At 37.9% G+C, this 26917-nt stretch overlaps 1 protein-coding gene across 1 annotated transcript in view; it reads left to right on the plus strand.

The window, feature by feature from the left end:
* TNS3 (tensin 3) overlaps positions 1–26917 on the plus strand; it is a 112028-nt gene that overhangs the window by 13971 nt on the left and 71140 nt on the right. The window contains exons 8-10 of the mRNA XM_041405539.1: positions 10049–10178; positions 11192–11257; positions 14570–14674. Coding sequence (XP_041261473.1) covers positions 10049–10178; positions 11192–11257; positions 14570–14674 — 301 coding nt within the window. The remainder of the gene's footprint in view (positions 1–10048; positions 10179–11191; positions 11258–14569; positions 14675–26917) is intronic.

Raw genomic sequence — 26917 nt, forward strand, 5'->3', positions numbered from 1 at the left:
TTACCTCCAGCACTACCTTTGGGAGTCCATTAGTAATTATACGAAGTTTGTGGGGGGAACAGGGGAGAATGATTTTCCCCAGCTTTTCACCTCCTTTTTCTCTTTCAGACCTCTTACAACAGTTTTTGAAAATTTTGAATTCCCCTTGGATATTTAGGAAATCTTGGTTTTGTAGCTAGGTCTGCCAGCTCTCCTCAGTCTGGTCCACACCATGTTAGAGTTACAGGAGATTTTTAGGAGGGTCTTTCAGAGATCTGCCCTGAGGGTGGGTCATCATGAGTGGCATGGAAGGTAGGAGAAAATGGGCCAGCTTCTGAAGGACTATTCTGCTCCAGTGGTTTGTAAGTTCACCCCTGTAACAACTACAAGACTCTGTTGAAGTGATAAAATATGCAAAAGAAGAAATACTCTGGCAGTTCCAGAGAGGAATGAAGTTATGCAATGTGCTGAGCTCTGGCTGCTGTTTATTGGACATTGCTCATTACCAGACGGCACCCTCAGGGGGAAGGGAGGAAAGCAGATCAACAGGCACTGTGGCCACCCAAACTGCAGCTAAACCAGAGGAACAACATGTGCTGGTAGCAGTTGCTCCTATACAGAAGAAGAAATCCAAGACTAATCAATTGGCATAACGAGGGATGAAGAGGCAGTAGGGCACTCCACAAGAGGAAGAAGCAGGGCTAGAGATAATTACCTGATCTCTGTCCCTGGGTGAGCTGTGACATATAAGTAAAGATTTCAGCCACAAGCTAGGTAGCCCCTGGTGATGTGGCTGGTCCAATACTGGGATATTGTGGCCCACAGTATGAAACCAGATGGTAATGAAGCCAAGAAACTGGGATCTGTGTCCTGGAATGTGTACATTGGGATTGGGAAGAGGACAGCATCTCAGCCTCAGGAGGTGAGTCTTGTCAAGTATAAGGAGTGTCTTGTATCTTAACAAGGGTGATCTATTAGTGCAGTGAGACAAGTGGAACATGAAGAAGAAAGGTATCCTGTACTTGAGAGAATTAGGTGTGCTGGAGGTACTTTATAAAGATTCAAATAATGCGCAATTCCCTATAAATACAGATGAAATCCGGTGTACACAAACACCACATGTGGTGGAAGTTCCTAGGAAGTGCACCATTGCTGTATATGAACTCCTTGACAGTGATGTCATGGAAAGAAGGTGAACAAAGAGGGGATAACTTGGATAATTTGGTTGCCAAACTCCAGCTATATGAAGAAAGTATCTCTTCCTCCCTATGGGCCTGCATCTTGTCCATGGAAAGACTGCCCCATGACCTCCTGCAATTTAGAGAGGACTACCAGCAATTTAAAGAAATGTCGCATGTCCTGTCAGTACAGACCAGTCTCTGCTATTAGCAACAAGTGTTGTCCTGCTCAAGAGAGAGAGTACACACCACAAAGTAACCTGTGGTTTTACCTGCATAACCATGGAGAGGATATATGGAGGTGGGATGGAAAACCCACCTCTGTCCTAGCAGCACTGGGGTGTGAATTGAGAGGAAGCACAACTACTGCAGGAAATTCTTCAAGGATAAATCCTGCTCCAGTTTCCAGTAAGTAAGACCTCAGAGAGAATAGGAGGACTGATGCTACTTCCAATGCTCTTGAAGGGATCTCCATACTTACAGGAAAAAAGTAACAAGTATTGTTACAGGAGGGGCCCTACCTTCAGTAAGGTGTGGGAAAGGGACAGTCTGATTTATTTGACTTCATGGATCCCATGGCCTGGAACATCGGACCCACGTGAGTGTAAGGTTTTAGTTGACATCAGCATGCAATGTACCCTGATGCTGTCGAGATATGTAGGGGCAGAATCTTTTGCTCTTTCTGGTGTGACAGCTGACTATAATGGAAGCTGTAGTGAGCCTGACTGGGAATGAAAGGCAAAAACACCCAGCTGTGACTGGTCCAGAGACCCTGTGCATCATTGGCATAGATTACTTAGGAGTGGGTGTTTTGAGGACCCAAAAGGGCATTATTGGGCTTTTAGTGTCTCCACAGCTGCTGTGGAGACGGAGGAAATTGGACAGCTGAACATCTTGCCTGGTGTCTCAGAGGACCCTCCTGCTGTGGGACTTCTGAGAGTTGAAAAACAATAGGTATTGGTCGCTACCACGACACTGTACCCTTGACAGTAGCACAACAAACACTAACACCATGATTTGTCGCAGCATGGTGTCCCTGGCCGGGTAATAATTAGCATTGACTCCATGATTCCAGAAGACTGATAAATCGCTTTATTATACTATACTTATTAAGAAAAGACAGTCTGATACAAGTGGACCCTATTGGTCCTTGAATCCAAACACCATCACCACTGGCCAATTAAGACATCACCCTTTGGTAAGCAAATCTCCATAACGCATTCCACAGGTTCACAACAACAGGTGCAGCAAGTGAAGATAAGAATTGTTTATCATTCTTTTCTCTAATCTTCCCACAGCCTTCCCCAGGAAAATGCCTGGGAAAGTTGTGCCTGTCACTCTCAGTGACCAGAAAGCGGCTGCCACAATGATTCCCCGTGCATGAAATGATTCGTCCTCCAGAGAGCCAGGGAGTGATCAGCAAGACTTGGTCACCCTTTATTAGTCCTGTATGGCCAGTGCATAAGTCCATTGGAGAGTGGAGACCACTTCTGAGTGCTGCTGTGCTGGGCATGCTGGAACTTCACTATGAACTGGAGTCCAAGGCAGCAAAATGGTGTCACTTTTCACATTGCTAATGCATTTTTCTCCATTCCTTTAGTAGAAAAGTGCAGGCAACAGCTTGATGTTACATGGAGGGTTGTCCAGTACACCTGAAATGGACTGCTCCGGGACTTGAAATGGCCCCACTGTTTGCCATGTACTGATCCAGACTGAACTGAAAAAGGGCAAGGCTCCAGAATACTTGCAACACATTGATGACATCATTCTGTGGGGTTATATAGCAGAGGAAGTTTTTGAGAATGGCAAGAAGGTAATCCAGGTCCTCCTGAAGGCCAGCTGTGCCATAGAGCAGAGTAAGGTCAATGGACCTGCCCAGGAAATTCAGATTTTAGGAGTAAAATGACAAGATGAGTGTTGTCAGGTTCCAATGGATGTAGGCAAAAAAAAAATAGCAGCTATGTCCCCACCAACCAGCAAGAAGAAAACACAGGCTTTCCTAGCTGATGTAGGTTTTTGGAGGATGTATTTTTCAGATTTCAGTTAGATTGTAAGACTTCTCTATCAAGTGAAGAAAAATGATTTTAAGAAGAATGATTTTAAGTGTGGTCCTGAACAACAAAAAGCTTTTGAACAAATCAAACAAAAGAATGCTCATACAGTAGCCCTTGGGCCAGTCAGGACAGGATAAGATGTAAAAAGTGTGCTCTATACTGCAGCTGGGGAGAATGGTTTTTCCTGAAGTGTCTGGCAAAAGGTATCTGGGGAGACCTGAGGACAAGCCCTAGGGTTCCAGAGTCAGGAATCCAAGGCCTGCTATACCCCTACTGAAAAAGAGATCCTAGCAGCTTATGAAGGGGTTTGAGCTGCTTCAGAAGTGACTGACATCAAAGCACAGCTCCTCCTGGCACCTCAACTGCCAATGCTGGGTTGGATTTTAGAAGGATATTTCACACATGCCACTGACGCTTCATGGTGTGTGTCATTCTGATCACATGGTTAGCTTGAATAGGAAACCAGAATTGCCTGGAGATCTTGGAAGTCAGCACAAACTGGCCTGAAGGCAAAAATTTTCTAGTAACATCAGAGAAGCAGGAGGAGAAGGTGACATGCTGAGGAGGCCTCTATATAATCAGCACCAGAAAATGAAAGCAATATGCTCTCTTTACCAACAGTTCCTGCTGTATTGCAGAGATACATTGAAAACAGAAAGCTGCTGTAAGGAGTCCTATGTGACAAGTTGCAGAAGCTATTGAGGGACAAGGTGGATCAAGTCAGGTTACAGAGCTGAAGGGCATCCAGTTGACTTTAGGTATCACTGAATGAGAGAAATGGCCAGCACTCTACCTGTACACTGACTTGTGGATGGTGGCAAGTGTTCTCTGGGGGTGTCTTTACCTGTAGAAAAAGATTAATTGGTAGCACAGAGGTAAACCTGTCTGGGCTGTTGAATTATATAAAGACATTGCTACCTGGATAGAGAAGTTGGCTGCAAAAGTACCTCATGTAGATGCTGAAGAGTCAGGCTACCGAAGAACATTGCACAACAGGTGGATCAAGCTGCCAAGATTGAAGTGTCTCAGGTGGATCTGGACTGGGAATATAAGGGTGAATTATTTCTGTCTTGGTGGGCCCATGATTATGAGGGAAAAGATGCAACATACAGATGGGCTTGTGGTCGAGGGGTGGATTTAACCATGGGCTCTATCTCTCAGATTATCGATAACTGTGAAATGTGCTGCAATCAAGCAGGACAAGAGGTAAAGCCCCTGTGGTATGGGGGACAGTGGTCAAAATATAAATATGAGGAGGTCTGGCAGATTGTTTGCATCACACTCAGGCAAACCCACCAAGGCAAGCGCTACCTTCTTACAATGGTGGAAGAAACCACTGGAAATGTACCCTGTGCCTCACGCCACTGCCAGCAGCACCATCTTGGGCTTTGAAAAGCAAGTCCTGTGGAGACATGCCACCTGAGAAAGAAGTGAGTTGGACAAGGGAACTGATTTCAAAAATTGCTTCATAGACACCTGGACCAGACAGTGTGGTATGGAGTGGATGTATCATATTCTTTATCATGCACCAGCCTCTGGGAAAACTGAACATTACAATGGACTGTTAAAACCATATTGAAAACAATGGATTGTGGGACATTCAAACATTGGCATGTAGTGGAGGCCACTGAGAACATGAGAACTCTACCAGTTGAGGTGGCCCTGCCTAATCAAAAGCTCCACATACTGCAGAAGGGAATAAAGACCCTGTAGTGCATGAGGAATATGTTAGGCAAGACAGTTTGAATTAGTTCTGCTTCCAGCAAAGGCAAACGCATCCATGGGGTTGTTTTTACTCAGGGACCTGGGTGCACTTGGTGTATAATGCAGAGATACAAGGGAAATGTGGTGGTACTTCAAGGGGATTTGATTTTCGGGTGAGAACAGTCAGTAATATTAAATTGTATAATGTTGGCTGCTGAATGACAATGCCAGTATATGTCATCACCGCCATGAACAGTGAGAATGTCCTGCTCCAGATACACCAGTCATGAGCTCCTGATGCAGCTTGCAACCACCCAAGAGCACACCAGCCCTTCTGCCCTAGAAGATACCTAGAACAGATGGAAGTGATAGTCATGAACTGAATGAACTCAGCAGACAACTTGGAGGGATTAGGCCAGTGGCCATGGAAATGATATCTGTGCTTGTGTGGGTGTGTGTGTGTAGATGGAAGGTGCGGATTTTGGGCATGATGTAGGTGGCATAGAATAAGGGGTGGATAATGTCCTGGTCTGCACAAGTTTAATTTTTGCAATAGCCAGAAGGGGCATGGCTATGACACAGAGGTTATTATTCTATATCACCTTGTTTCATTTTTTTGGAATTGGGAAAGGCTTCCTTTTGGTTTGGATTACATGGTGGAAGGAGCAGTTGGGCACTGTTGGAGATTCTGGGGGGAGGAGGTTTGAGCAATCATATATGACTTGTTCATTTGTTGTTTTTTTTTTTTTTTTTACTGTACACTCTGTTATTAGTATTGTTGCTGTTACTGTTCATTGTCTTATTTCACTGCTGTTTTCAGTAAATTGTTTTTATCTCTATCTTTACATTTGTGCCTCCAATTTTCTTCAGCCTGCTGTTGGGGAGAAGGGGAGAAGGTGTGGTAGAGTGGTGTGTGGTTTAAAGTGTTTCAGTGGGAACATTGAATTGGGGAATACCATTCCTAAACCATAACAGTGTTGCCATGTTATTGCAAAGGTTTCGTACCTTCTTAGTGATTTATTTCTCATGGGCAGCTCCTCTCAGCAATGACTCCTTCTTCTCAGCACAGCCAACAAACTCAATCTAAATTTTCGACCAGTTAACTTACTCTTTTACAACACCTACCCTAATTGGATCTGGCTGTGGCCTGTTAAGGGCAGGCCTGTTCTTAATTCTTGATAATTAGCACAGCTGTAACTCCTTAGGGGTGAGAGTACCTTCATCACTATCTCTCTTTCCCTACATTCCATCCATCTACAATTCTCCCTTTTCTTTTAATTACAAAGTTGCAGTTTCTCTAGAAAGATATGTTCAAGTAAATTGACATTAGAACATATTCACATATATTACTTAGGACTAACAGTTATATGTATGTTCAGGCAACATATCACAGTAAGAACATATGTTTCTAAGTTCTGATATAGTTTTGCTTTTCACAATCTAGAACATCAACTTAAGGCTTATCATCAAAAACCCTTGTACTTAGACTTCCATATCACAGTAAAAGTATATGTATCTAAAGTCTAATTCAGTTTTGCTTTTCTACAGTACAGACTTGATTCATTCTCTAAATGAATTCACAGAGTACTTATCATCAAAATCTTTAGATCCATGCCTAATTGCTTAATCAAAGATAAACTCACAAGAATGAGTTAAATTACTAATGTTGTGTTTATTATCTTTTGCAGGGCTTTTTGCAAAAGACAGTAAACCCAGTACAATAATTTTTTGTGTAATTTCTATTTAACTTTGGAATGCGTTTGTGCCAACTTTGATTCATTACCCAAACTTACATTACATATCAGTAGAAACCTTTACACTTTTACAATATTGACCCAAACTTACATTGCATATCTTCCGAAACCCTTACACTTCTGAAATATTTACCTAAACCTACATTACATATCATTACCCAAACTTATATTACATATAATCAGAAACCTTTATACTTGTATCTCTAGAATTGGCTCACCTGCCTATTAAGGGCAGGCCCGTTCTTAATTATTGATAATTAGCACAGCTGTAACTCGTTAGGGATGAGATTACCCTCATTACTATCTCTATTTTCCTACATTCCACCCATCCAAATAACAGTGTCCTTGGTATCGGATTATTTTTTTTTTTGTTTTCCCTCCCCATTCAGTTCTATATTTTGTTCTTTCACTGAAAAAGGGAGAAACAATTTTTAAATATACTGTTATAAATTGGCATACTCTGAAAGTTTAGACAATTTCAAATTAAGGACATTTTACTAGTTTTTGAAGTACTTTTGGTGCTTAAGGAAATGGAATATATCACAACAGAAATCAGTGAGATAAATTCAGTATCTCTCAAATGAAATTTTAGAATGGAAAAAGAGCATGTACCTTTTCAGTAATGCATCATTTTAAAAGAGATAATATTCCTTAATCTCATGCTATTATTTTAGAAAATTCTGAGCAAACCAGTGTCTTTTTCAGCATTTCAGTATTTCCTGAACAAAGACTTCAGTTTTGATTTTTTTTTTTTTTATTACATCTAAGCAAAATCTTCAGTGGTATCAGACAAAAGTAATGATTTTTAAGATGCTCCACCTCCAGTTCCAAAAGGTTTAACTATTTGAAATGCATGTTTGTTTGTTTGTTTGTTTTAAAAAAGGTAAATATCCTTTCTTGTCTTAGATTTAGGGAATTTGTTTATATCATGTGAATAGCATGTGGTGATACAGAAGAGATGGAGGTGTTGAAAAGCTGCACTGACATCTGCAAATTCGTATAGGAATTTTCCAGCACATCTTGCATTAATTCTTGATTATGGCATCAAAAGTTAATGAAGTCAGAATTGAAAGTTATGCTCAGACTTCATTGAAAGTTTATTATGCATACTGAGCACTAAACGATGTTTTTAGTCTATGGATATAGAGGTAAAATATTACTGAATGTAAGAGAGAACAGATTTTCATTAAAATGAAAAATCTACAATTCTCTGTAGATAAGTTTTTTAGGGCAAAAATTAAGTTAATTTTAATTTAAATTAATTAAAATTTTAAATTATTTAATTTTAAGCTAATCTAGGTTAAATCCAAGGCTGGTACTTTGGATTAGAAAGTAGAAAGAAGAATGAACTCCTCTCATTCAGCATTTTCATAAATGAGATTATGTAAAAGCACATTTTGAGTAAATCCAACAACTGTGCAAAGCCAAAATTTTAAATTATGGATGAATGCATATAAACTTAAAGATGCTCTTTTCAAGTATTTTTGCTTACATAATACAATTACATGGAATTTTCACGGTTACTTTCATATCAATTCTACATTTTGGATCAGGTTAATGTGGGAAATAGATTTGTAGAGACCCATGAGGGGTATTTTTAGATGATTAGCTTTAAAGCATCTACATCATAGTGTGGCAAAAAGCTGATAGGCCAGGAAAAACTTAGTGTATTGTAATTAGGAAATAGTAGGCTTCTGATTGTGAGGGCATGAATTATAACATCTGTATTGTCTCAACTTTCTCAGCAGACTGAAAATGGAATAAAAGTTTTTAAAATGCCTCTCAGTTGCCCCATATCTAGATTAAAAAAAGAAATTCCAAGAGGTTAGTTCTAATATCTCTCATCAGGGCTCTCTTAATTCTGTTTCTGTCCATTTTTGACTTCTAGGCAAACTTGCCTTTTTCATCCTTTATGATGGTGTTTTTTATTTACAGAGTTGCTTGGCATGCTGGAGATTGAGCACTTATTAACTCAAGCAGTCAAGCTGTTACTCATACCTTACCTTTTGGTAATTAAAGTAGTCAAGTCATGCTGATAGTTGTGTTGGACTAAAAGGAAGTAGATCCCTTTAACAGGGGTGTGTACATAATTTACACAATTAGTGCATGTAAAGCACTGTCTAAAAAAAGAAGCAAATACTATTTTGCCTGGTATTGCCGATATACTATAGGGGATTCTCTTAAAACAACCAACCAACCTCCTCGCTTTGAGGTGAAATAGAGATTACATGCATAGAGAATTCACCCAGCCCTTATAATGGTTTAGGAATATGTGTGACAAGAAAACATTTCTGGTATATGGCCTGAAATATTTCAGATGTTGTCCTGTGTGCTAGATATATGGTGAGTGCTGATTAACTTTTGGAATTTAGGATATCATGAGATTACTATAATGAAGGCTAGATTGTAACACCTTATGTTAGATTTTTCAAATTCGGTAGTGGGAAGAATTTCATAACTATGTTTTAACCCCAACTTTCAGAAGCATCCTTCATAAGTGCTTACATCTTTGTTGCATTATTTCATTTGAATAACTCTATGCTATTCAATTGTTTGGAATTTTCTATCTAGGATGCTTTTCTTATTCTGACTTTAATAAAAGTGATATTTGTTTTATTTTTAATGCATTTCAGTAATATCTGCTTTATCATAAAATCCTGATAGTATAACAAAATTTTCAGTCCTGTGACTAAGGTTGCCTATTATTCCTTATATTCCTACAAGAATGGTGAGTGCCTTTGTATGACAGTAGAGTCAGAGAATTAGTAGGTAAAATACCATAGGTTTTGTCTAGGCGAAGCTGATGTTAGAGAATGGGTATGGTGTTTCCTTTTAGCTACTAAAATCATACTAGATGTTTTTGTAGAGTTCCTGTTCTAGCCAAGGTGTGAAAACTTCAAGTTTCAATCAACTTCCTGCAGTAATTTAAAATAAGATCCTATCATTACAGTAGGTTTTTTACAAGTCCTAAAATAGATATAATCAGCTTGCAGGCTTGCTTTGAAAAAGTCCTCATATTCTTCAATTATTTTGAAAAGGGTGTGCTGAAATTCATTGATTTGGTAGGGAAGAAGTCTGTATACAGGTCAGAATTTCAATATTGTACTGCCACATATTGTGATTCTGGCTCATAACCTACTGATGGGTGACTGATAATGATGAAAATAGTGATTATGATTTTTTACATATCTAGAAGTATCCTGCCTTGGGCCTGTGTAATCATAAAGGATTGAATAATACATACCCTGCTTGTTCCAACATCAGAGGTGTCTACAATAAATTGTGTTGTGGCTGCTTTAATTAGCAACTAATATATACACATTTGTTCAGAATTGTAAGAAGATACTATCTGACATAAAACGTTGCTCTGTCTTTCTAGATAAAGTGTTATCACAAAAAATACAGGTCAGCTACTCGTGATGTGATTTTTCGCCTTCAGTTTCACACTGGAGCTATACAAGGACATGGCTTGGTGTTTGGCAAAGAAGATTTGGATAATGCCAACAAAGGTACTTGTCTTCTGTGGTTGGTTAGATGCGTATATGTGCAGGCGTGCAAGCATATGCATGTGATGATCTTCTTCAGCACCTGTTTTCAAAATCTGTTTCAGAATCTGTTCAGAATCTTCAGAATCCGTTTTCAAAAGGATTCTTTCCCGCCTCCCCCCCGCCCCCCGCCCTTTCTTATTTTTGGGGAAAGGGAGACTGCTTTGAGTTAGTTAAATTGTAGTGTGAAATACCAGTAAAACCCTAATGACAGGAAAAGCTCTTCAAGCAAGGTAACTTGTCAGAATAATTCAGATACTCCGACAAAGTCCTAATCACCTTCTCCCTCATTTAAATGGTGACTCTCTTTGTCACCATCGAAGGAAATAAGATGAGCTAAATAATTCTCTTTTCTGGCTAATGAAAAGAGTCATAAAGTCTGACAATGCATTTGTGACATAGTCTGAGTCTTTTAATATGCTTCAGAATATCAAAGAATGGACACAAAGTTTTCAGACACACTTGAAAATGTGTCACACTAGTCCTCATATTTTCCAAATCATATTGTTAGTTTTATTGTGTTTATATGCAGGATTGGAACTTCTTCAGCCTATGTTACTAGCAAACTAAAATCAAGCATATTTTCCTGCAGCATGCAGCATAAGGATACCAAAAGTTTTGTGGTCAGGTATTGTGGTTTAGTCAGTATGGGGAACAATTTTAATTTTCCTGGGTGTATTTTCTTTATAAGCCACATCTGTCTACTGTCTAGAGAGGGGATTAGGAACTGTACATCTCTTCTGCTTTTGACTGTTCTAGAAAGTAAGCAAAACTCCTGCTGGCATTTATGTCGTCTTTTCTGGAGAATGTGTGGCACAAAGTATACGGCTTTTAAAAGCAGATCACTAAGCTGCAAGTGGGAAGGGAAGAGTGATGAGGGTAGATGTATAGATAGCTGTAGAGAATCCTGATTTCTGAGTGCTCTGAAACTGCTCTCCTGGGAAACATCTTGCTGAATTCCTGTCCTTTGTTCTTAGATGACCGTTTCCCTGACTACAGCAAGGTGGAATTAGTGTTTTCAGGAACTCCAGAGAAAATTCAAGGTGAGCATAGAGAAGCAAAAATATGCTTAATTTGAAATAAATCTTATTGAAATACACATTTTTTTAAAAATAAAATCTTTTTTCCTCTTTTCTTCCACTTCTCTTTTAAAAATATGAAATTTTACTTTTTCTTTAAATTATATTAGTTACTGGTTTAAATTTGAAAAAGTTAATAAACACTCTGCATTTATATCAGCACTGAAGTCACCAGATTTTGTTTTAAAGCTATACCAGAACACTTGCTACAACTAGTAGAAAACATTAATATATCTGTGTAAAACATAGATAGTAGGTGGTTTGGCTCAGCATAAGTGACAGCAGTGGCCTATCCCATAACCTATTTGAGATGTTGTCATAACTGATTACGTTTGCAGTATTAAAGTTTGGACTGTCTTCAGTTTAGCATAAAGAGATACAGCTGTAGTTTTCTTGGAAATGCTTCTGCTTCAAAGTTGGCTTTTAGGATATTATGCACACTTCCAAAATTCTGTTTTAATATGTTTAAGATTATGTGATAATTCTTACTTGCAGTAAGAATTTAAGATTATGCAGATCATTGCAGCTTAATTCTGTTAATTCTGTTAAATAATCTTAATAATTTTATGGCGTCCCAAAAAGTGTGGATTCTGCCTAAGACTGATTGAACACCAAATACTCTTAACTGTCTGTCTCATACATATTCCCATTCAGTGTCCTCACCATCCTGTGAATTGCATCTTTTCCTCCTTTTCTTTTCCACATGAGTTTGATAATCTAGAAAATTATGGCCAGGGCCACTAATTCTGTCCAACTGAGCACAAAAATCTCCCTTAGCCTGCTTGAAAGCCATAAAAGAAAACCAGTTTTATAAATTAATTTGTCTAGCTTGTTCTAAGTGTTTCTGGACAGTAAATATTTGAAGACAGGCCAGTTAACATGTCTAAAAAAGGACCAAATTTTTTTTCAAGTTTCCCTTCCTTAGATGGCAAATGAGAGGTGTGGATTTTTTAGTAGGCTTCAAGCTGTTGAAAAGTAAGGTTCTAAGTAATTGGATATTTGTATTCAATTCCTGTCTGAGGAATTAACTGGCTAGGAAGAGCAGCTCACCTTTGTTACTAAACAAGTTATATTTTTTTAAGAAGTCTATGTAGTGATCTGGGAAGATGTTAAAAAATTCTTTAACTTTAGTACAATGGTACATGATCCTTTCGTAATGGTTAATGCTTAGTTTTGCACCATACAGTGCTTAATACAAATACCAGAGATAAATATGACCTTGTATTAATTCTCTACATCTGGGACTGACAAGTCTTGTGCCAGCTAATGTTTCCTTATTTACTTATATTAGTGATTAATATGTACTAGTAAAGATCTTAGTTTTGAGAATAAGGATCATCTATCAGAACAAAGAATGATAAGAGAAGGACATTATGACATCACCACACGTTTGAAATACTCTCAAAGAAAAAAGATTAATCAGAAAATCTGGAACCACATCCAAATAAGTCCACAGAAATAATTAGCATATATGCATGTGTTCAGGAAATGTGATGAGTATGTATTTGCTTCAGGAATATAACCTGGTCTGTTAGGTTACTGCGAGTACCTGCTTTGAGGAGAAATCCCCATGCAGCCAACGCTGCTGGTAATGTTGGCTTTCTAACCTATGAATTGGTTGGATAATTTATTTCCCAGTTTTTGATGACACCTTGAAATACTTACTTACAATTTCTGCAAAATGAGTTTTCCACATCTGAAAATATTATAGAATAACTACAGGATATCTCTAGTCCATCCTCCTGCTGAAACAGGGCTCATTTGTGAAATCAGACCAGTTTCCCTAGAGCTTTGTCCAGTCAAATAATGAAAAACTTCAAGGATTGAGACATCACTGCTTCAGTGGGTGGGCTGTTTAAATGTCTGACTGTCCTTACAGTGGAATTATTTTTTTCTTATGTTGACTCTAAATTTATCTAGATTCAAATTATTAAAATAATTTTCAAATATTCTTTTCCTTTTGCCTTACTCCAAACTGGCTGTCTCCTCTACAGCCTTCAGGAGGCTGCTGTCAGCTCCTTGTCAAGACCATCTCATCTCCAGACTGAAGCCCTGATCCCTTAGGCTTTTCGCACAGGGAAAGTCTTTCAGTCCTGAGCATCCTGGTCATGCTCCCCTGAATTTGTTTCAGTTTATTAATATAATTTTTGTATTCTGTAGCTTGAAGCTGGACACAGTGTTCTAACATAACTGACTGTGATATTTTTAAGAATGCAGTTGCCAAGAATATAAGATCCCTGAATATTTAATAATAAAGTTTATAAATCTGCCTTATGGCAAATGTCATCACAGAAACGCTCTATAGATGGCTTTTTCCAGGCTGTACATAAAGGTACAGGACCATAGCATTCTTGTCCTAACTGTAACTATTTTTGTTTTAAATGTCACAGTTTGTGCATAATACTGTTGCTTTAGAAAAATTTACAGTAGGACTTGCTTTGTAAACACAGCCAAAGGTTTGATATCTGAGGATTTCTTTGTTCCTTAATCTAGACAGAAGAGAAAAACAGTCTGTTTGATTTGTATCAGTATCAAAGCCAAGTTCAAGTTCATGAATTCTTGATGCCTGTGCTTTGCTTTTGAATCACTGGATTATGCCTAAATTCCTCACTGTGTCCATGTAAAACCTGAACATTATTTAATGCCTTGTTAAGGGCACAAAAACATGAGTTACTGCTGAAAATTCCAGGTATGTTCAGCAGAGCATACTTAAATGCAGCAAAACACATTGAAAGCCAGCTGTCTAGTCTCAGATTCTGCAGAGCTGCCACCTAGGGGGAACTGTAAGGGACATGAAGTCACAGTTTTCAGCTCTTCCTGTTCATCCTTAGTGATAAATTGCTCTGGTATCAGAATGATAATCTATATGAATCAGAATGAAATCTGTAACAAAGTGTAATTTTATCTTTCCTTTAGAACCATCTCCTTATAGATATTCATGGTCTCATTCTCAGAAGCTTTTTATCATGTCTGACCCTCTAGGGCTGGATGGACCATCTTTGTTAGTTGTGTTTAGGGACTGATCCACATTATCAGCCCACATCATAATCAAAAAGCTCAAGATAAAATTCTCTGAATGATAAATTAACCTTTTTTCTTTTTTTAAAACTGTTTTATTTAACCTTTCTTCCCCTTTTGCGGCTTCTTACATTTCAGAATAGGGTGTTGCCATTCAGAAAGCAAACGTTTGTCAGAAGGCTACATACATACATCTGTGTGTGTATATAATTACGTATGTGACTGATAATTTTTGGTTTCAAACACATCTCATTTTAGGATGTGAACACCTTCAGAATGATCATGGAGTAATAGTTGATTACAATACATCAGACCCACTAATACACTGGGATTCCTATGAAAATATGAGCCCTGATGGGGAAGGTGAGTAATTTTGTCACATTAGACCAGGGCAAAACCTTTTGCAACAGTTCCAGAGTGTTCGAAAGAAGAAAGGAGACCTCATTTGGTTGAAGCTAATGCCATGTTACTGATGTGTGAAGTAGCTTTCTACCCTTCCCTATTTCACATCAGTGGTTCTAATTTTGGAAAGAAAGCTGTAGTAGTTAAGTGAGATCCCTGTCAATACACAGAATGAACTGAGACACAACTGATTTATAGAAATTACTTACTTGTAATTTTTCCTAAAGACTTCTCTTTGTTCAAAAGCTTCTAATTGGAATTCTAATATTTAATTTTAAGAACAACAAAATTATATGGTGACTTTGTAGCTTTTGGTTACTATGTTTTCTGGAGTATTTCAGAACGTGCACCAGGCTGTTAATAAACAAACAGTAAAGGATGTGCCTATTTTCATATCTTCCTTTGTAAATGTACTTGTTTACAGGTTTTTTAGATTTTTTTTTCTGTAATCAGATGACATGTACAAAAGATGAAAACGTCCAGTACTGCCTTCATATTCTGACTGCAGTGTCAATGCTCTCCTGAGGTTTTGTTTGAGTGAATGCTGTGCTTTTAATGGCTGTAGTTTTCATGTAAGGACTCAGAATGTTACACTTGTGACTGCACACATCAGTGCACATGCAATCCTGACTTCTTACAAGTAAAAACATGGTATTGAATAGATGCCAAAGTTTTTTCTTTTTTAACACCTTGCCTGTTATCAAATGAGAGACACATGAAGCTAGGATACTTAGGTAGCTGCTCTCTAGGTTCACTTTCAATTGATTTTTTTAGTTTGGATTCAGCATTGACCATCTAATGACCACATCAGTGAGGGCAGAAGCTTACTGGGAGCTTGACCTTCTTCCTGTGCCTCACTCTTGTAATAAGAGTATTTCCTAAAGCACAGTAGACTCCAATCTGCAGAAAACTGGGGGAATAGAGAGAGTGGAAAGAGAACAGTCATTGCACGTGGCAGGTAGACCAATCCACAGGGAGTCATCAGAGTTGGATGAGACTGCGCAGTGTATTTTAGAAGTAGTGTCAGAGAGACTGAATCTTGACTGGAGGTGATGTCATAATTCCTTCCCATGATGTTCCAGCATAATTTATGATTCCTTTCCCTTCCTCCCTCTGCCATCCTTTCCCCCTTCCTTTGCATATACCTAGCCCTCAACAAGCAATGCATTGATGTAAAATATTTTTTAATTGCTGAGATTGATTGGTTAGATGGATTTGAGCTTCCCATCCTCATGCATTGCATTGTAGGTAACTGCAACAGTACAGGAAGTTGAAAGCAGAGATAAACATGCAGGCAGCACTCTGCTGGAAGATACAGAACTGTATGCTGCCCGTATCTACGATAAGAGTTGGTCAGAGCCCATTTACAAGTACAACTAGCTTGTCTGCCTGCTGTTCAGAAGTCATATATGCTATTTAATAGATTTTTATATCTAATTTGTGTGCAGGGTACTTTTTTAATTACCTGAGATAGAACAGAAATATGATACGATAGCATAGATAGTAAGAATTTCATTGTACATCTCCAAAAAAACCCACTTGAGTTTAAGATAGAAAATATACCACAAGATGAGATGTATATAGTTATTCTTTTCACAAGTAAATATTTATGAGGCAGACTGTTACCTTATGATATTCAATAGGAGAACTGCAGGCAGAGCAATGTTTCTGCATAGGCTGGGCAAAAGATCACAAGGAACACATATATAGGCAATAGCTGTATTTTTCTCTTAAGGACGGGGTCTTAACACAAGTCTGAGCTTAGTCTGCTGCTTAAGGTAAATATAGTGCAGTTAGGTCATCTTCTGTGTAAGACTTACAAACACCAGGACAAGCTTCTGTTTAGGGTTTGTTTAGTATCATGCTTGTGTGTTAAAAATGTGTATTGCATCCTAGTTTTCACTAAGGTGAGAGACCACTAAGATGAGATGTTGATTTCACATCCAGAATGGGATCAAAGTCAAAAACCTTAGAATATGAGGCCTTTAGCTGTAATCCTGAAGTCTGAGAGAGAATCTCTTCTGTACTTTAGAAAATATAAAGGTGCAATACATGGTACATTTGAAAGTGCATAACTCCATAAGTGGTGATATGTTTAAGGTGCAGGGAAGTGTCATATAGCGCACCTTTTTCAGTTCTACTTTACATAAAGTTAAACCTATAGCCTTATGTAGGAGCTCATCTTCATGGTTTTCCTCGCACCTGTTTTCCCACATGAATTTAAGTAGGAATATAATGAGATGTTAGTGTGACAGATGATTCTTATATAACAGTTATACACCTTTTTGTTAATTTCAAAAAATGTGGGCCCATGAAATTCCTTACCAAGGTGATCAGGAAGGCTACAGCATAGCCTTCCGAACATGAATTGTTTTGTAGGTATATGTGTGTGGAATGTGTATTTCCAAGTTGCTGTGTTCAAATAGAAATTAGAAGTGAATAAGAGAGTAGTATCCCTTTTGAAATGGTACAACTATTTGGCTTTATTACCAAAAGAACAAAAGATGGGAAGACATGATAAAAGAAAAATATACCCAAAGGCTCTTGATTTACTGGCATGATACGGTATTATGGACATAAGCAACTGCCTTTTAAATGATCTTGAAACATTTGCTAATAAGATTGTGTACATAGGTGTTGAATAGCCAGGCTATATTCAGTTTGTTATCTGAATTTAGTTCCTTATCCTTCATTCTTAATATTCTTAAGGAATTCTGACAATTGGAAAGCAAGAAATTATTTGCATTTCTTCTTATAAATACTTTCTTTTCAGATTCCTTGGGAAGTGGTCTTCCATAACAGATGAAAAATTATATTTAGGTCCTAATTTTCAATTTGTATCAGATTTCCACCTTCTTGAGCAGTACATTAGCACAGAGACTTCTGTTACACTGATTTAAAAGTATGCAATTAAATGCAGTATTTGGAACCAGAAGAATCTGCTCTTCCCACTGCCATGTAGAAGTCTGACATAGTTGCCATTGCTTTTCCTGTGGTTTTGAACTCGGGAAGGACTTTTGTGATAGAAAGGAACAGAAATTACTTTTGATCTTTCTGAGCACTCTTATTTTTTCCTTTAAAGTGTCACTTAGCATATAATAAATGTGTATGGATTTACAAAAGGTTGTTCATTTGCTGCAAAATAGCAAGATATCTGTGGCCACATGTGTATTATCTTCCAAAATCTCTCTCAGACATGAAATGACAAATAGTATTGAAAAAAGTTTCCCCCACCCCAAACCAGAGGGATTGAGGTAAATGGTAAATGTTTGATTTGTCTTTTGTTAAGGAGTTTATTTTTAGTTCTCAGTGATAATTGCCAGGATTATTACTTGGCATAGTGCATGACAGATACTGTTCTTAAACACTTCCCTCCTGCTGAAAATGCAAATCTCTTTTGAATAGGAGCCATCAGTTTATATGAAACCTGCCAGTGGATCCTGGTAAAAGCCTGGGCTCTGAAGTGAGCCCACTGAAATCAGATTTTAAGAACACATTAAGATAAATGAAATCAGATTTTAAGAAGACATTAAGATAAAAAAGAATTAAAATAATATATATTGCTAAAGAACATGAACTCATTTTAATAGAAAAGGTGAATTATTGGAAGAACAGATGAATGCTACTCTTCCTTTTGCACTGTCTGACTGCTTTATCTCTAGTCTATTCTAAGTATCCTGATAGCACGCTAAAATTATTCTTGAGAGAAAATGCCATTTGTGTGTGTGGCATTCAGTTGCCTGAGATACAGGATTTTAATTTTTTTTTTTTTTTTAAATAAAGAAAACTGGTAAACCCAAAGTTCATTGTTGGCCAAAATAGTATTTGTTTTGGTTCAACTAAATTCAGTGGCTTGGCAACAGAAATGCACATGATTCTTGTTCACTGTTCCATTTTAAGACGTTTCACTTATTTTAACTGCTAAATCCCTCTGCACTGTTTTGTCTTCCAACTCTACAATCTGTGGAAAAAGAAGCACATGGGCATGTTAGAATTTCTTAAAATGACAAATGAAGGACCTTGATTTAGTCTTTATAAAGCAAATACTTAAATTTCTTTCTCAACAAAGCCTTGCTTTTTTTTCCCCCAGCAAACTACCTTTGCTTGCTCAGTGGTGCTTTGACAATTAGAACAGAAACAGCTTTGGCATAAAAATTATGGTTTTAATCCGAATTGGGTAGGGCTCAGTGAATCCAAATTCCTATGTCTCAGGAGTGTTGCTTTCCAAATTTTCTAGCCTTTTGTAACTGTAATCAACAACAATCAGTCAAAATTTGCCAAGTATTTATAAACTGGTTTGCTCCTGCTTTTTTTCTTCCCATAAAGGAAACTATCTGAGAAGTGTCTCCATGTATGCAATAAATGTTTCCATGAAGGCAATAAATAACCAACATTCTGGTATGCATCCATGTCATGTGATGAAACAGAATGTTTGACTTTTACTGAGATTTTTTTGTCCTCTTCAACACAAAGTAAATAGCTATTCAGTAGGGAGGTGCCCTCTTATGTTTAAACACTTGTTTTTCCCAGAGGGCCCCTTCAATATTGAAAAACTCAAAAGTTGAGGCAAAACTGCTTGGTTTTGGCACCTTTACAGGAATGCAGAGACTACCAAAGAAAATGGCAGCTTTGATGCCATTTCTGGTGAGTGAAGCTGAAGAACAAATTCCTAGTGAATAAACGTTAATTTCAGATTTTTAGTCACCAGCTGGATGCAGTATTTTTTGAAACAAAGAGAAATTTGGTAGAAGGTGGGGATAAAAATGTGTCCTCTTACAATTCCCCTCTATTTGACAGTAAAAATAGAGAAGCCTATAGAAGATAGACAAATTTACACTATAAAATGCTGCTGGCTTGAGACAGTATCTGCAGCATTGTGGAGTGTCTGCTTTTAATTGATTTTTCTTTGAGAAAACTTAATTCTTCTATTTCTTGAAGTTTTGTATGTTCTTTTCTTTAACAGATATAATTTAAATTAGTTTGTCTACTTAATAATTAAGCTGACAAAGAGTTAGAGAGAAATTAATATAAGATGGTTTCTTTAGTATGTTAGAAACATTGAATGCAAACACAGGATTACAAGGTTTCATTTGTAAATGTGCAGCAATAGGCAATTCTCTTTTGCCTTCCTCATTAATACAGCATTAGTTTTAACAGTACGGTGGCTTAAATTTTTTGTTACCTCAATATGTTAAGGAATAAATATAATTTCACACAGATGTTTTCAGGTTTGTGCCTGATAAACTAAGATTGGTCTGGAACATATTTTCTCTGGACTTATGCTTTGGGGATTTGGGATTTTTGGTTGTGTTTGATTTTGTTGGGTTGTTTTGTTTTTTTTTTTTGTTACCAAAAAGAAAATTATTCTAGTATTTTGGATAGGTCAGATAGGAGCCAACAGTTAAGTGCAGCCAGGGACCAGACTTTCAAAGGATTTACTCTTTCAAAGTTACTTTCTTTTCTCTTTTAGGAATATACCATAAGATACACTGAACACGTCATTGAAAGTCTAGAGTGTTCACCTAAGTGCTGAGCTGAGCTCCAGAACTACACCTGTCCAGTTCTGTTGAAAAATAGTTTTTTTCTTTTTACCCATGTTGATAAAATAGTGTCTGAAGTGAGAAATTATGTGTATTTTACTTAGTGCCCTGAGACAGTGATTTTCTATTTGCCAGTTCTGCTTAGTTTAAAATTAGCTCAGATAAAAAGAGGATCTCTCCAATATGCTGAGGGCCAAAGAAGAATAGTTATACCTTACCTGAATATTGAAATTCTTATGTTTGAATACAAGAAGAGATCAGAACCAGTGTTTCCTAAGCCTCTGGATTTTTTCTGTGAGCCTCCTGCCTCTCACTACCTGTACTTCCATTTCTGGGAACACTTGCCTCCACACCCCTTGATATCAATGTGTTTATCTGAAGCACAGGTTGCACTTGTTTAATACTTCCAAGCTACTGCAGAGCCAATTTTTTGCTTTCAAAAGAAAAAATGCATTTTAATGTCCTCCTATTTATTTCTGTCCTGTCTCAGTAGTAGGCAGTGTTGTTATTCCAAGGATTTATTCACTAGCCCTTGTCAAAAGCTTTCATTACACTTCTAAACCCAAAGACCATAGGGTGAAATTTGAGTGGTTTAACAGATGTTAATGTAGTTTATGCAACATTTAAATGTTCTCTGCAGTTCTACTTTTGTAAGACTGTGCAAAAGACCTCTCTCTTCAGCACCGCAGATTCAGATAGTAGAAACTTGGAGGAAGATAACATATGTGACTGTGACTATGTGGCGGTTTCGGTTCAAAAACTGGGCAGAAACAATGATTAAGTGTAGTGCTTTTGGTCTGCCAATCTGAGTTTCCCGGCCAATGCACCAATTAATGTAGTGAGTCTAGTGCTGGCCAAATCACCAGTGCACCCACTAGAATTATTTACGAATTTTCTACTGTGAGATAAGGATGAGGAAGAGGGCAAAACAGGCTCTAAAGGGTATAAAGGGTATAAATGGTATATTTTAAAGGGTATAAAGAAAACTTTGTTAAGAGAAGTAATAAAATAAAAAATAAGAACAAAGAAAATAATAAGAAAATCAGAATAAATCTTCTGTTCAGAACACTTCTCTTCCTCTTCACACCCTCTTTTCTTTCACACTGACATTGCAAAGAGACAAAACCTGGGACTTGGAGTCAGTTTACCACCTCTAAAATAGTTTTTTTTCAGTTCTCTTAGGAAGAGGAGTCTGTCTTACCATGCTATAGAGACTTCTCCACAAGAAACAGTTCTCTCATGGTATTAATGTCACAACAAATCAGCATGCGCCCGCAAATCTGCAATCGTGAAGTCCCTCCCACGTTTTGGAAGTTTTTTCTCATAACTACCACCATGGGTCATTTCAGCTTATTGGGGTACTATTTTAAGGATGAGCTGTTTTAGTATAGTAACACAAGTTCTCATCCTTTATCTCTGGGAACAGAGCTTTTCCTCTTTCATCCCTGGCCAAAGTTTCTCATCTCTCTCCTCTCTCTCTGTTCAAGCTTCTCTTTGGATTACAGTTTACAGATTACAGATTCTACAGATTCTTCTCTTACAGATTACAGCTACTGCAACATCTGCTTATTTCAACACTGGTGCTTCTGCTCACGGCTCTAGTTAGAACACTACAGGCCCCCGATGCATTCCATGAATTACAGGGAAAAAACAAAGTCTGATATATCAATTATATCTTCACCATAGCCTTACCAGAGAATTTCAGCCCAAAACTAAGGCATCTCCTCAATCTCGTCCCATCTAGAATTTGACTCCGTCTTCACTGACCTCAGTGTCCCATGTTGTTTTCTTTACATGTCTTCACCCTTTCCTTTTCCTTATTTGGGATAGAATTGGTGTCTGTAGGTTTGTTTGTTCTCAAGCTTTATACATTGAAACAATTTTTATAGAGTTCTGCAGCACTGAAAGGTTAATCTCGTCCAGGCCCCACAATCAAGGAAGCACAGTGTCTCTCGCTGCTGATCACATGGTCCCCGCTGGCACCACCCTGCTGGCTAATGGTGCCACACCGTGACTTTCCTTCAAGCGGTGCACCAGAAAAAGAAAAACTGCTGCCACTGCTTTTGTCCTTCTGTCCATGGCATAGCTGGCTAAAAGCAGCTAAGCAAACAAAGTTAATTGTGAGCCATGTTGAGACAGCTGCGGCCACATGGCACTACTCCAGTTATGCTGATTTTGGCCATGCAGTCCCAGCAACATGGCTGCTCCTGGCCTTGAGGCTGCCCTCTGCACTGGCCGCGGGGCCACTCCCAGTGCTGGTCCTGGCCATTTGATTGCTCCCGGTGCTGGGATGGCGCCTGGTGGCATGGACTGATGGGCTCTGCTGGGAAGGGACCTGGTCCCACTGGGAAGGGGTCCCAGCCACCCCATCGGGATGGGGCTCGGCAGACTTCCCGGGAAGCGGCCAGCCTGGCCAGTTACCTGTTCAAAGGAAGCAATAGAAGCAATAGAATTTTACCCTTTAGAATAGGCTTTGTTTGTTTCTGAATATGTTTTTCCTCAGAGGAGTGTTCAACTCTTTTAAGTGGTTTAACCTGGTGTCAATCTTCAAAACTAGCCTGTTGATTGATTCTGCCAGGTCTCCACAGAGAACAAACCCCGTAGCCCATGAACTCCCTCCCCAACTAAAAACCAAACAATCTGTTAAACCACAACAGACTAGCATTAACTTAGGGGCCATGTAACACTGCTTTTTCAACCAAGTCTATATTTGCCCAGCTTATATGTTTTTTTTAGTAGGCTTGTATTTATCTTTTAGCATGTGCCTATTTCTTAGTTATGTCAGCTTCAATCTATGGTTGCTAATGTTGTTAATTTAAACACTAATGTCCAAATCAATATCTCTTCCCATGTACACATACAACAGGAGAAGCCACCTCACCCAGTCTTACAACCTGTATAATGGATCAGGTTGAATAAAAAGTTGCAAGAGGTGATGCCTTAAGATTTTAGCCTTTCTGTTTTTTAAATCCTGTACTGCATTAGTGCATAACTCTAAACGCCATATGAAGTGTTAGCTACTGTCTACATATTTTGGTCAGACAAAATAATTCCTCTAGGCCTGAAACTCAAGGACACCCTACAGCCTCAGGCCCAAAAAAGTATAAAGAAAAGTGAATTGGCGGGGAGCAAACTGGGGGAATATAACTTCATTACCTGAAGCTGTAATTGGAGGATTAACCCCTGATATGTAAATAGACCTAACTGATATCTTTCTGAAAAACTCGTGACCATTGTTCATTTTGGGTGTAGCCCTTTGGGGAGGCTTTGTCTGCCCTTAATGTACTTGAAGACCCTTCATTAAATATATCCACTTTTATTCTTTGAACTTTGTCTGGCCTCTGTTTCTAGGTAAGCTTGAAAAAGGCATCAGAGGCAAGCCTCTTCCATAGGTGTTTTCCTTCCCTGCACCTGCTTCCTGAACAACTCTTCCTCCTTCTTTTGAAGGCAGTAGGACATCCCACCTGTTTAGCTTCATTAGACAAGGAAATATAACCTTCTTGATGTTATAGGAATTGGATGTATTTTAACACTGAACTTGCTTGAGAGTAAAATTAGCATGGCAGCATCAGAGATTAAAAGTGTAAGGAAGAAACAATCCAAAATGCCTTAGTACAAATTAGGATTTGATTCTTTCATAAGACCAGAAGGAGGAACAATTAAATCCCCACTCTGTGTCCACACCAAAGTATGCATACACTGAACTACATTATGCATCATATATATGTGAGTGTTTACTCTAGTAAACAAAGGAATTGCGAATAGATGGCATTATCAGTCATGATGCCATTTGTACATGATATAAGAGGTCATGGAATCATTGCACGTGCATGAATGAACTTGAATTAAGATACCAAATTTGTTATGAATGTCAAATGACAAATCTCTGGGAAGACTTACAGAACAAGAGAGAGGTCTTTTTAGGCCACCATGAAGCAATAGCAATCCTTTTTCTGGTGAATCCTGAAATAATCAGATTGTTCTGATTGGGAGTAATTTCTGCCCTTTCGCTGGTCTTTTAACATTATGTACCTTTCGTTTTTTGGCTAGACTTCTTTCCAGTGACTCTCTTCATCCTGCTTGGTGGTTTCAGCTGGCTACTGCAACACTCCTTTTATAAGATAATGATATTGTTTTTCTCCCCATTGGCAAGCATGTTCTGTTGATTATAAAGGCCTGAAGAGTTAAAGCTTGTTCAAAATGTGTTCTTTTGTTGTGAAGGTGCTTTGGTCAGGAAGGCTTGATTCTATGAAAAGTGCTGTTTTTTGAAGGAGGGCTCTTTCAGCAAATTTATCATGCTGAGATTTATTTGGATTATTCTGTAACTGTAAATTTTTTTCAGTGTCTGAGACACGGGTTAATTAAACACTATGTGTTAAGTTTCTGCCATTGAATAATTATTGAAGAACTGAGGACTTTTCCTGGAAAGTTTTCTGCAGGAAGCATCTTCTACAAATAGTGATATTTAGAGAGGCTTTTTATTTTCTTGCATGTATTTCCAAGATGATGTTAGTACATGAACAACCATCTCAAATATGTGCTGGTGTGTTTTTTTCCTTGACTTTGGAAAAGACCATAATAAAAGACTAGCCCTCTTGAGTCCCACAGTTTTAGATTTTAATGTTTGAATTTTGAAGAGGTTCTTCTTATATTCAATAGTCTGTACAGAGTGAAGCTTAATACTCTGTATGTGTTTTTTTTAGCACTAAAGACCACAGACACTTCTGACAGTAAATTGTGGTTAAATAAATTCCTCCAAACCAGGAGATTGTATTTTTTTTTTTTTTTTTAATTATAGAAGAATTTTAGCTGTACAATGTGACAGTCATATTTTCTGGAAAAATCCCTTTGCCCAGGATTCTTCTCCTGGGAAGCTGAGAAGCCTCAGAGAAAAAGGAAAACAATATTATCTCATTTGCTTCTCCTGTGTTTTGCTGCTTTGGAATGTCATTGGAGATTGTTTATCCAACAGATGATTGTTTCATTGGTTTCATGTGAATTGTTTTGACTTAATGACCAATCACAGTCAAGTTGAGTCAGGACTCTGGAAGGAGTCATGAGTTTTTCATTAGTATCTTTTAGCTTTCTGTAAGTATCCTTTCTGTATTCTTTAGTATAGTTTTAGAATACTATTCTTTAATATAATACAGTATCATGACATAATAAATTAGCCTTCTGAGAAAATGGAGTCAGATGCATCATTCCTTCCTTCATCTGGGAATCCTGCAAATACAAGAGTACAAATAACATTAACAGCCTTTGGTGTAGTTAGCACTAGTGCTTTGCTTGTTTTTTAATTGGAAGGGAAGCTTTACTAGAGATAGTACAATTTGTTATCCATGTATTGATCCTAGAAAGCTGTCCTGGACATGTCTATCCCTGCTCCAGCAGTTTCACGTAAGTGTTAATATTTATCTGTGATTCCTTTTGTTTACAGCTTAAGTTCTTTGCAAAGATTTTCCTGGACATCAGAAAGCTTTGGATCAGACTGCTAAGCAAGAGGAAAGTAAGAGATGGGGTAGACTGCAGGTCTACCTTCATATTTATCATACTTACTCTAGATTCTGCATTCAAACATGGGCAGAATCCAAATGCTGAAGAAGAGCACTAGTTCAAACTCCTTCCAGACTGAATAGATGGAGGCAACTTTCAGTAAGCAGATGGAAGTTTTTTTGTCAGAACCCAATCCTATTTCTTACTGTTGACATGCTCTCTCCAACTATGGAAGTAGAAGTTGCATTACTACATCTCTTTTTTATTGTTTATGTCTTCTCTGTTCTTGGAGTTCCAGGTAGAAGGATCTGTACAGTTTCTGAGATGGCCCAGAACAGTAAACTCTCTCTCTAGGGGTATGGGCTAGGTACTCTTTTCCTCTAGCTTATTTGAACCTTCAAGAATGTTGCCTAAACTGTTACCCATTTAAGTAACTTGCTAAACTTCTGAAGTTCATCTAAGTTTTCTGTGTCAGGATATTCCCTGTGTTTCTTTCAGTAAATACTCATAAAATATTCTTTGCATGAAGAACTTTTGTTCTTAAATCATTTAGGTACAGTATAAGTTTTCCACCAAATCTATAATTTGTTACATTAGTATATGGTTATGTTGAGCATATGTGTAGACCATCTTAAAACTTTTTTTTACAAGAGATAAATACTATAATTATTATTAAAATACTATAATACTATATATTATCATATAATGTCACCGTTGAGTCAGAGATGACACATAGTCAGATCAGACGGCAAAGTGGCAAAAAACCTCATTTATTTCATCCTCTCTTTTTATAGCTTAGTTCACTACAGGTGGACCTGATTGGTCATTTAATTAATACATTTCACATGACTGGCTAATTAACAAGACACCCATTTGTAAACAATCTTAGGGGAAAAACAGCAAAACAGATTATTAGAAAAACACCACCTGCAGGTTGTTTTTAATATTTGACTATCATTGTTTATCTCCAGCTCCCTAAAGCTTCCGATGCCGATTCTGGGAAAACTTATCTAGCTTTCTCTCTCTCTGACCACACTGTCACATCCACAATGTAAGGTTACCCCATATCGCTTGTACTATTGGTCTATTACTTGAAAATAAATGAAAAAAAATTTAAGTCCCAGTGCAAAATCCTTTAAGTTCAATTAGTGAGTTAGAAAATCAAAGAGCT

The sequence above is a fragment of the Onychostruthus taczanowskii genome, unplaced genomic scaffold (genome assembly GCF_017590055.1).
Source record: "Onychostruthus taczanowskii isolate IOZ18803 unplaced genomic scaffold, ASM1759005v1 scaffold232, whole genome shotgun sequence".
NCBI lineage: Eukaryota > Metazoa > Chordata > Aves > Passeriformes > Passeridae > Onychostruthus > Onychostruthus taczanowskii.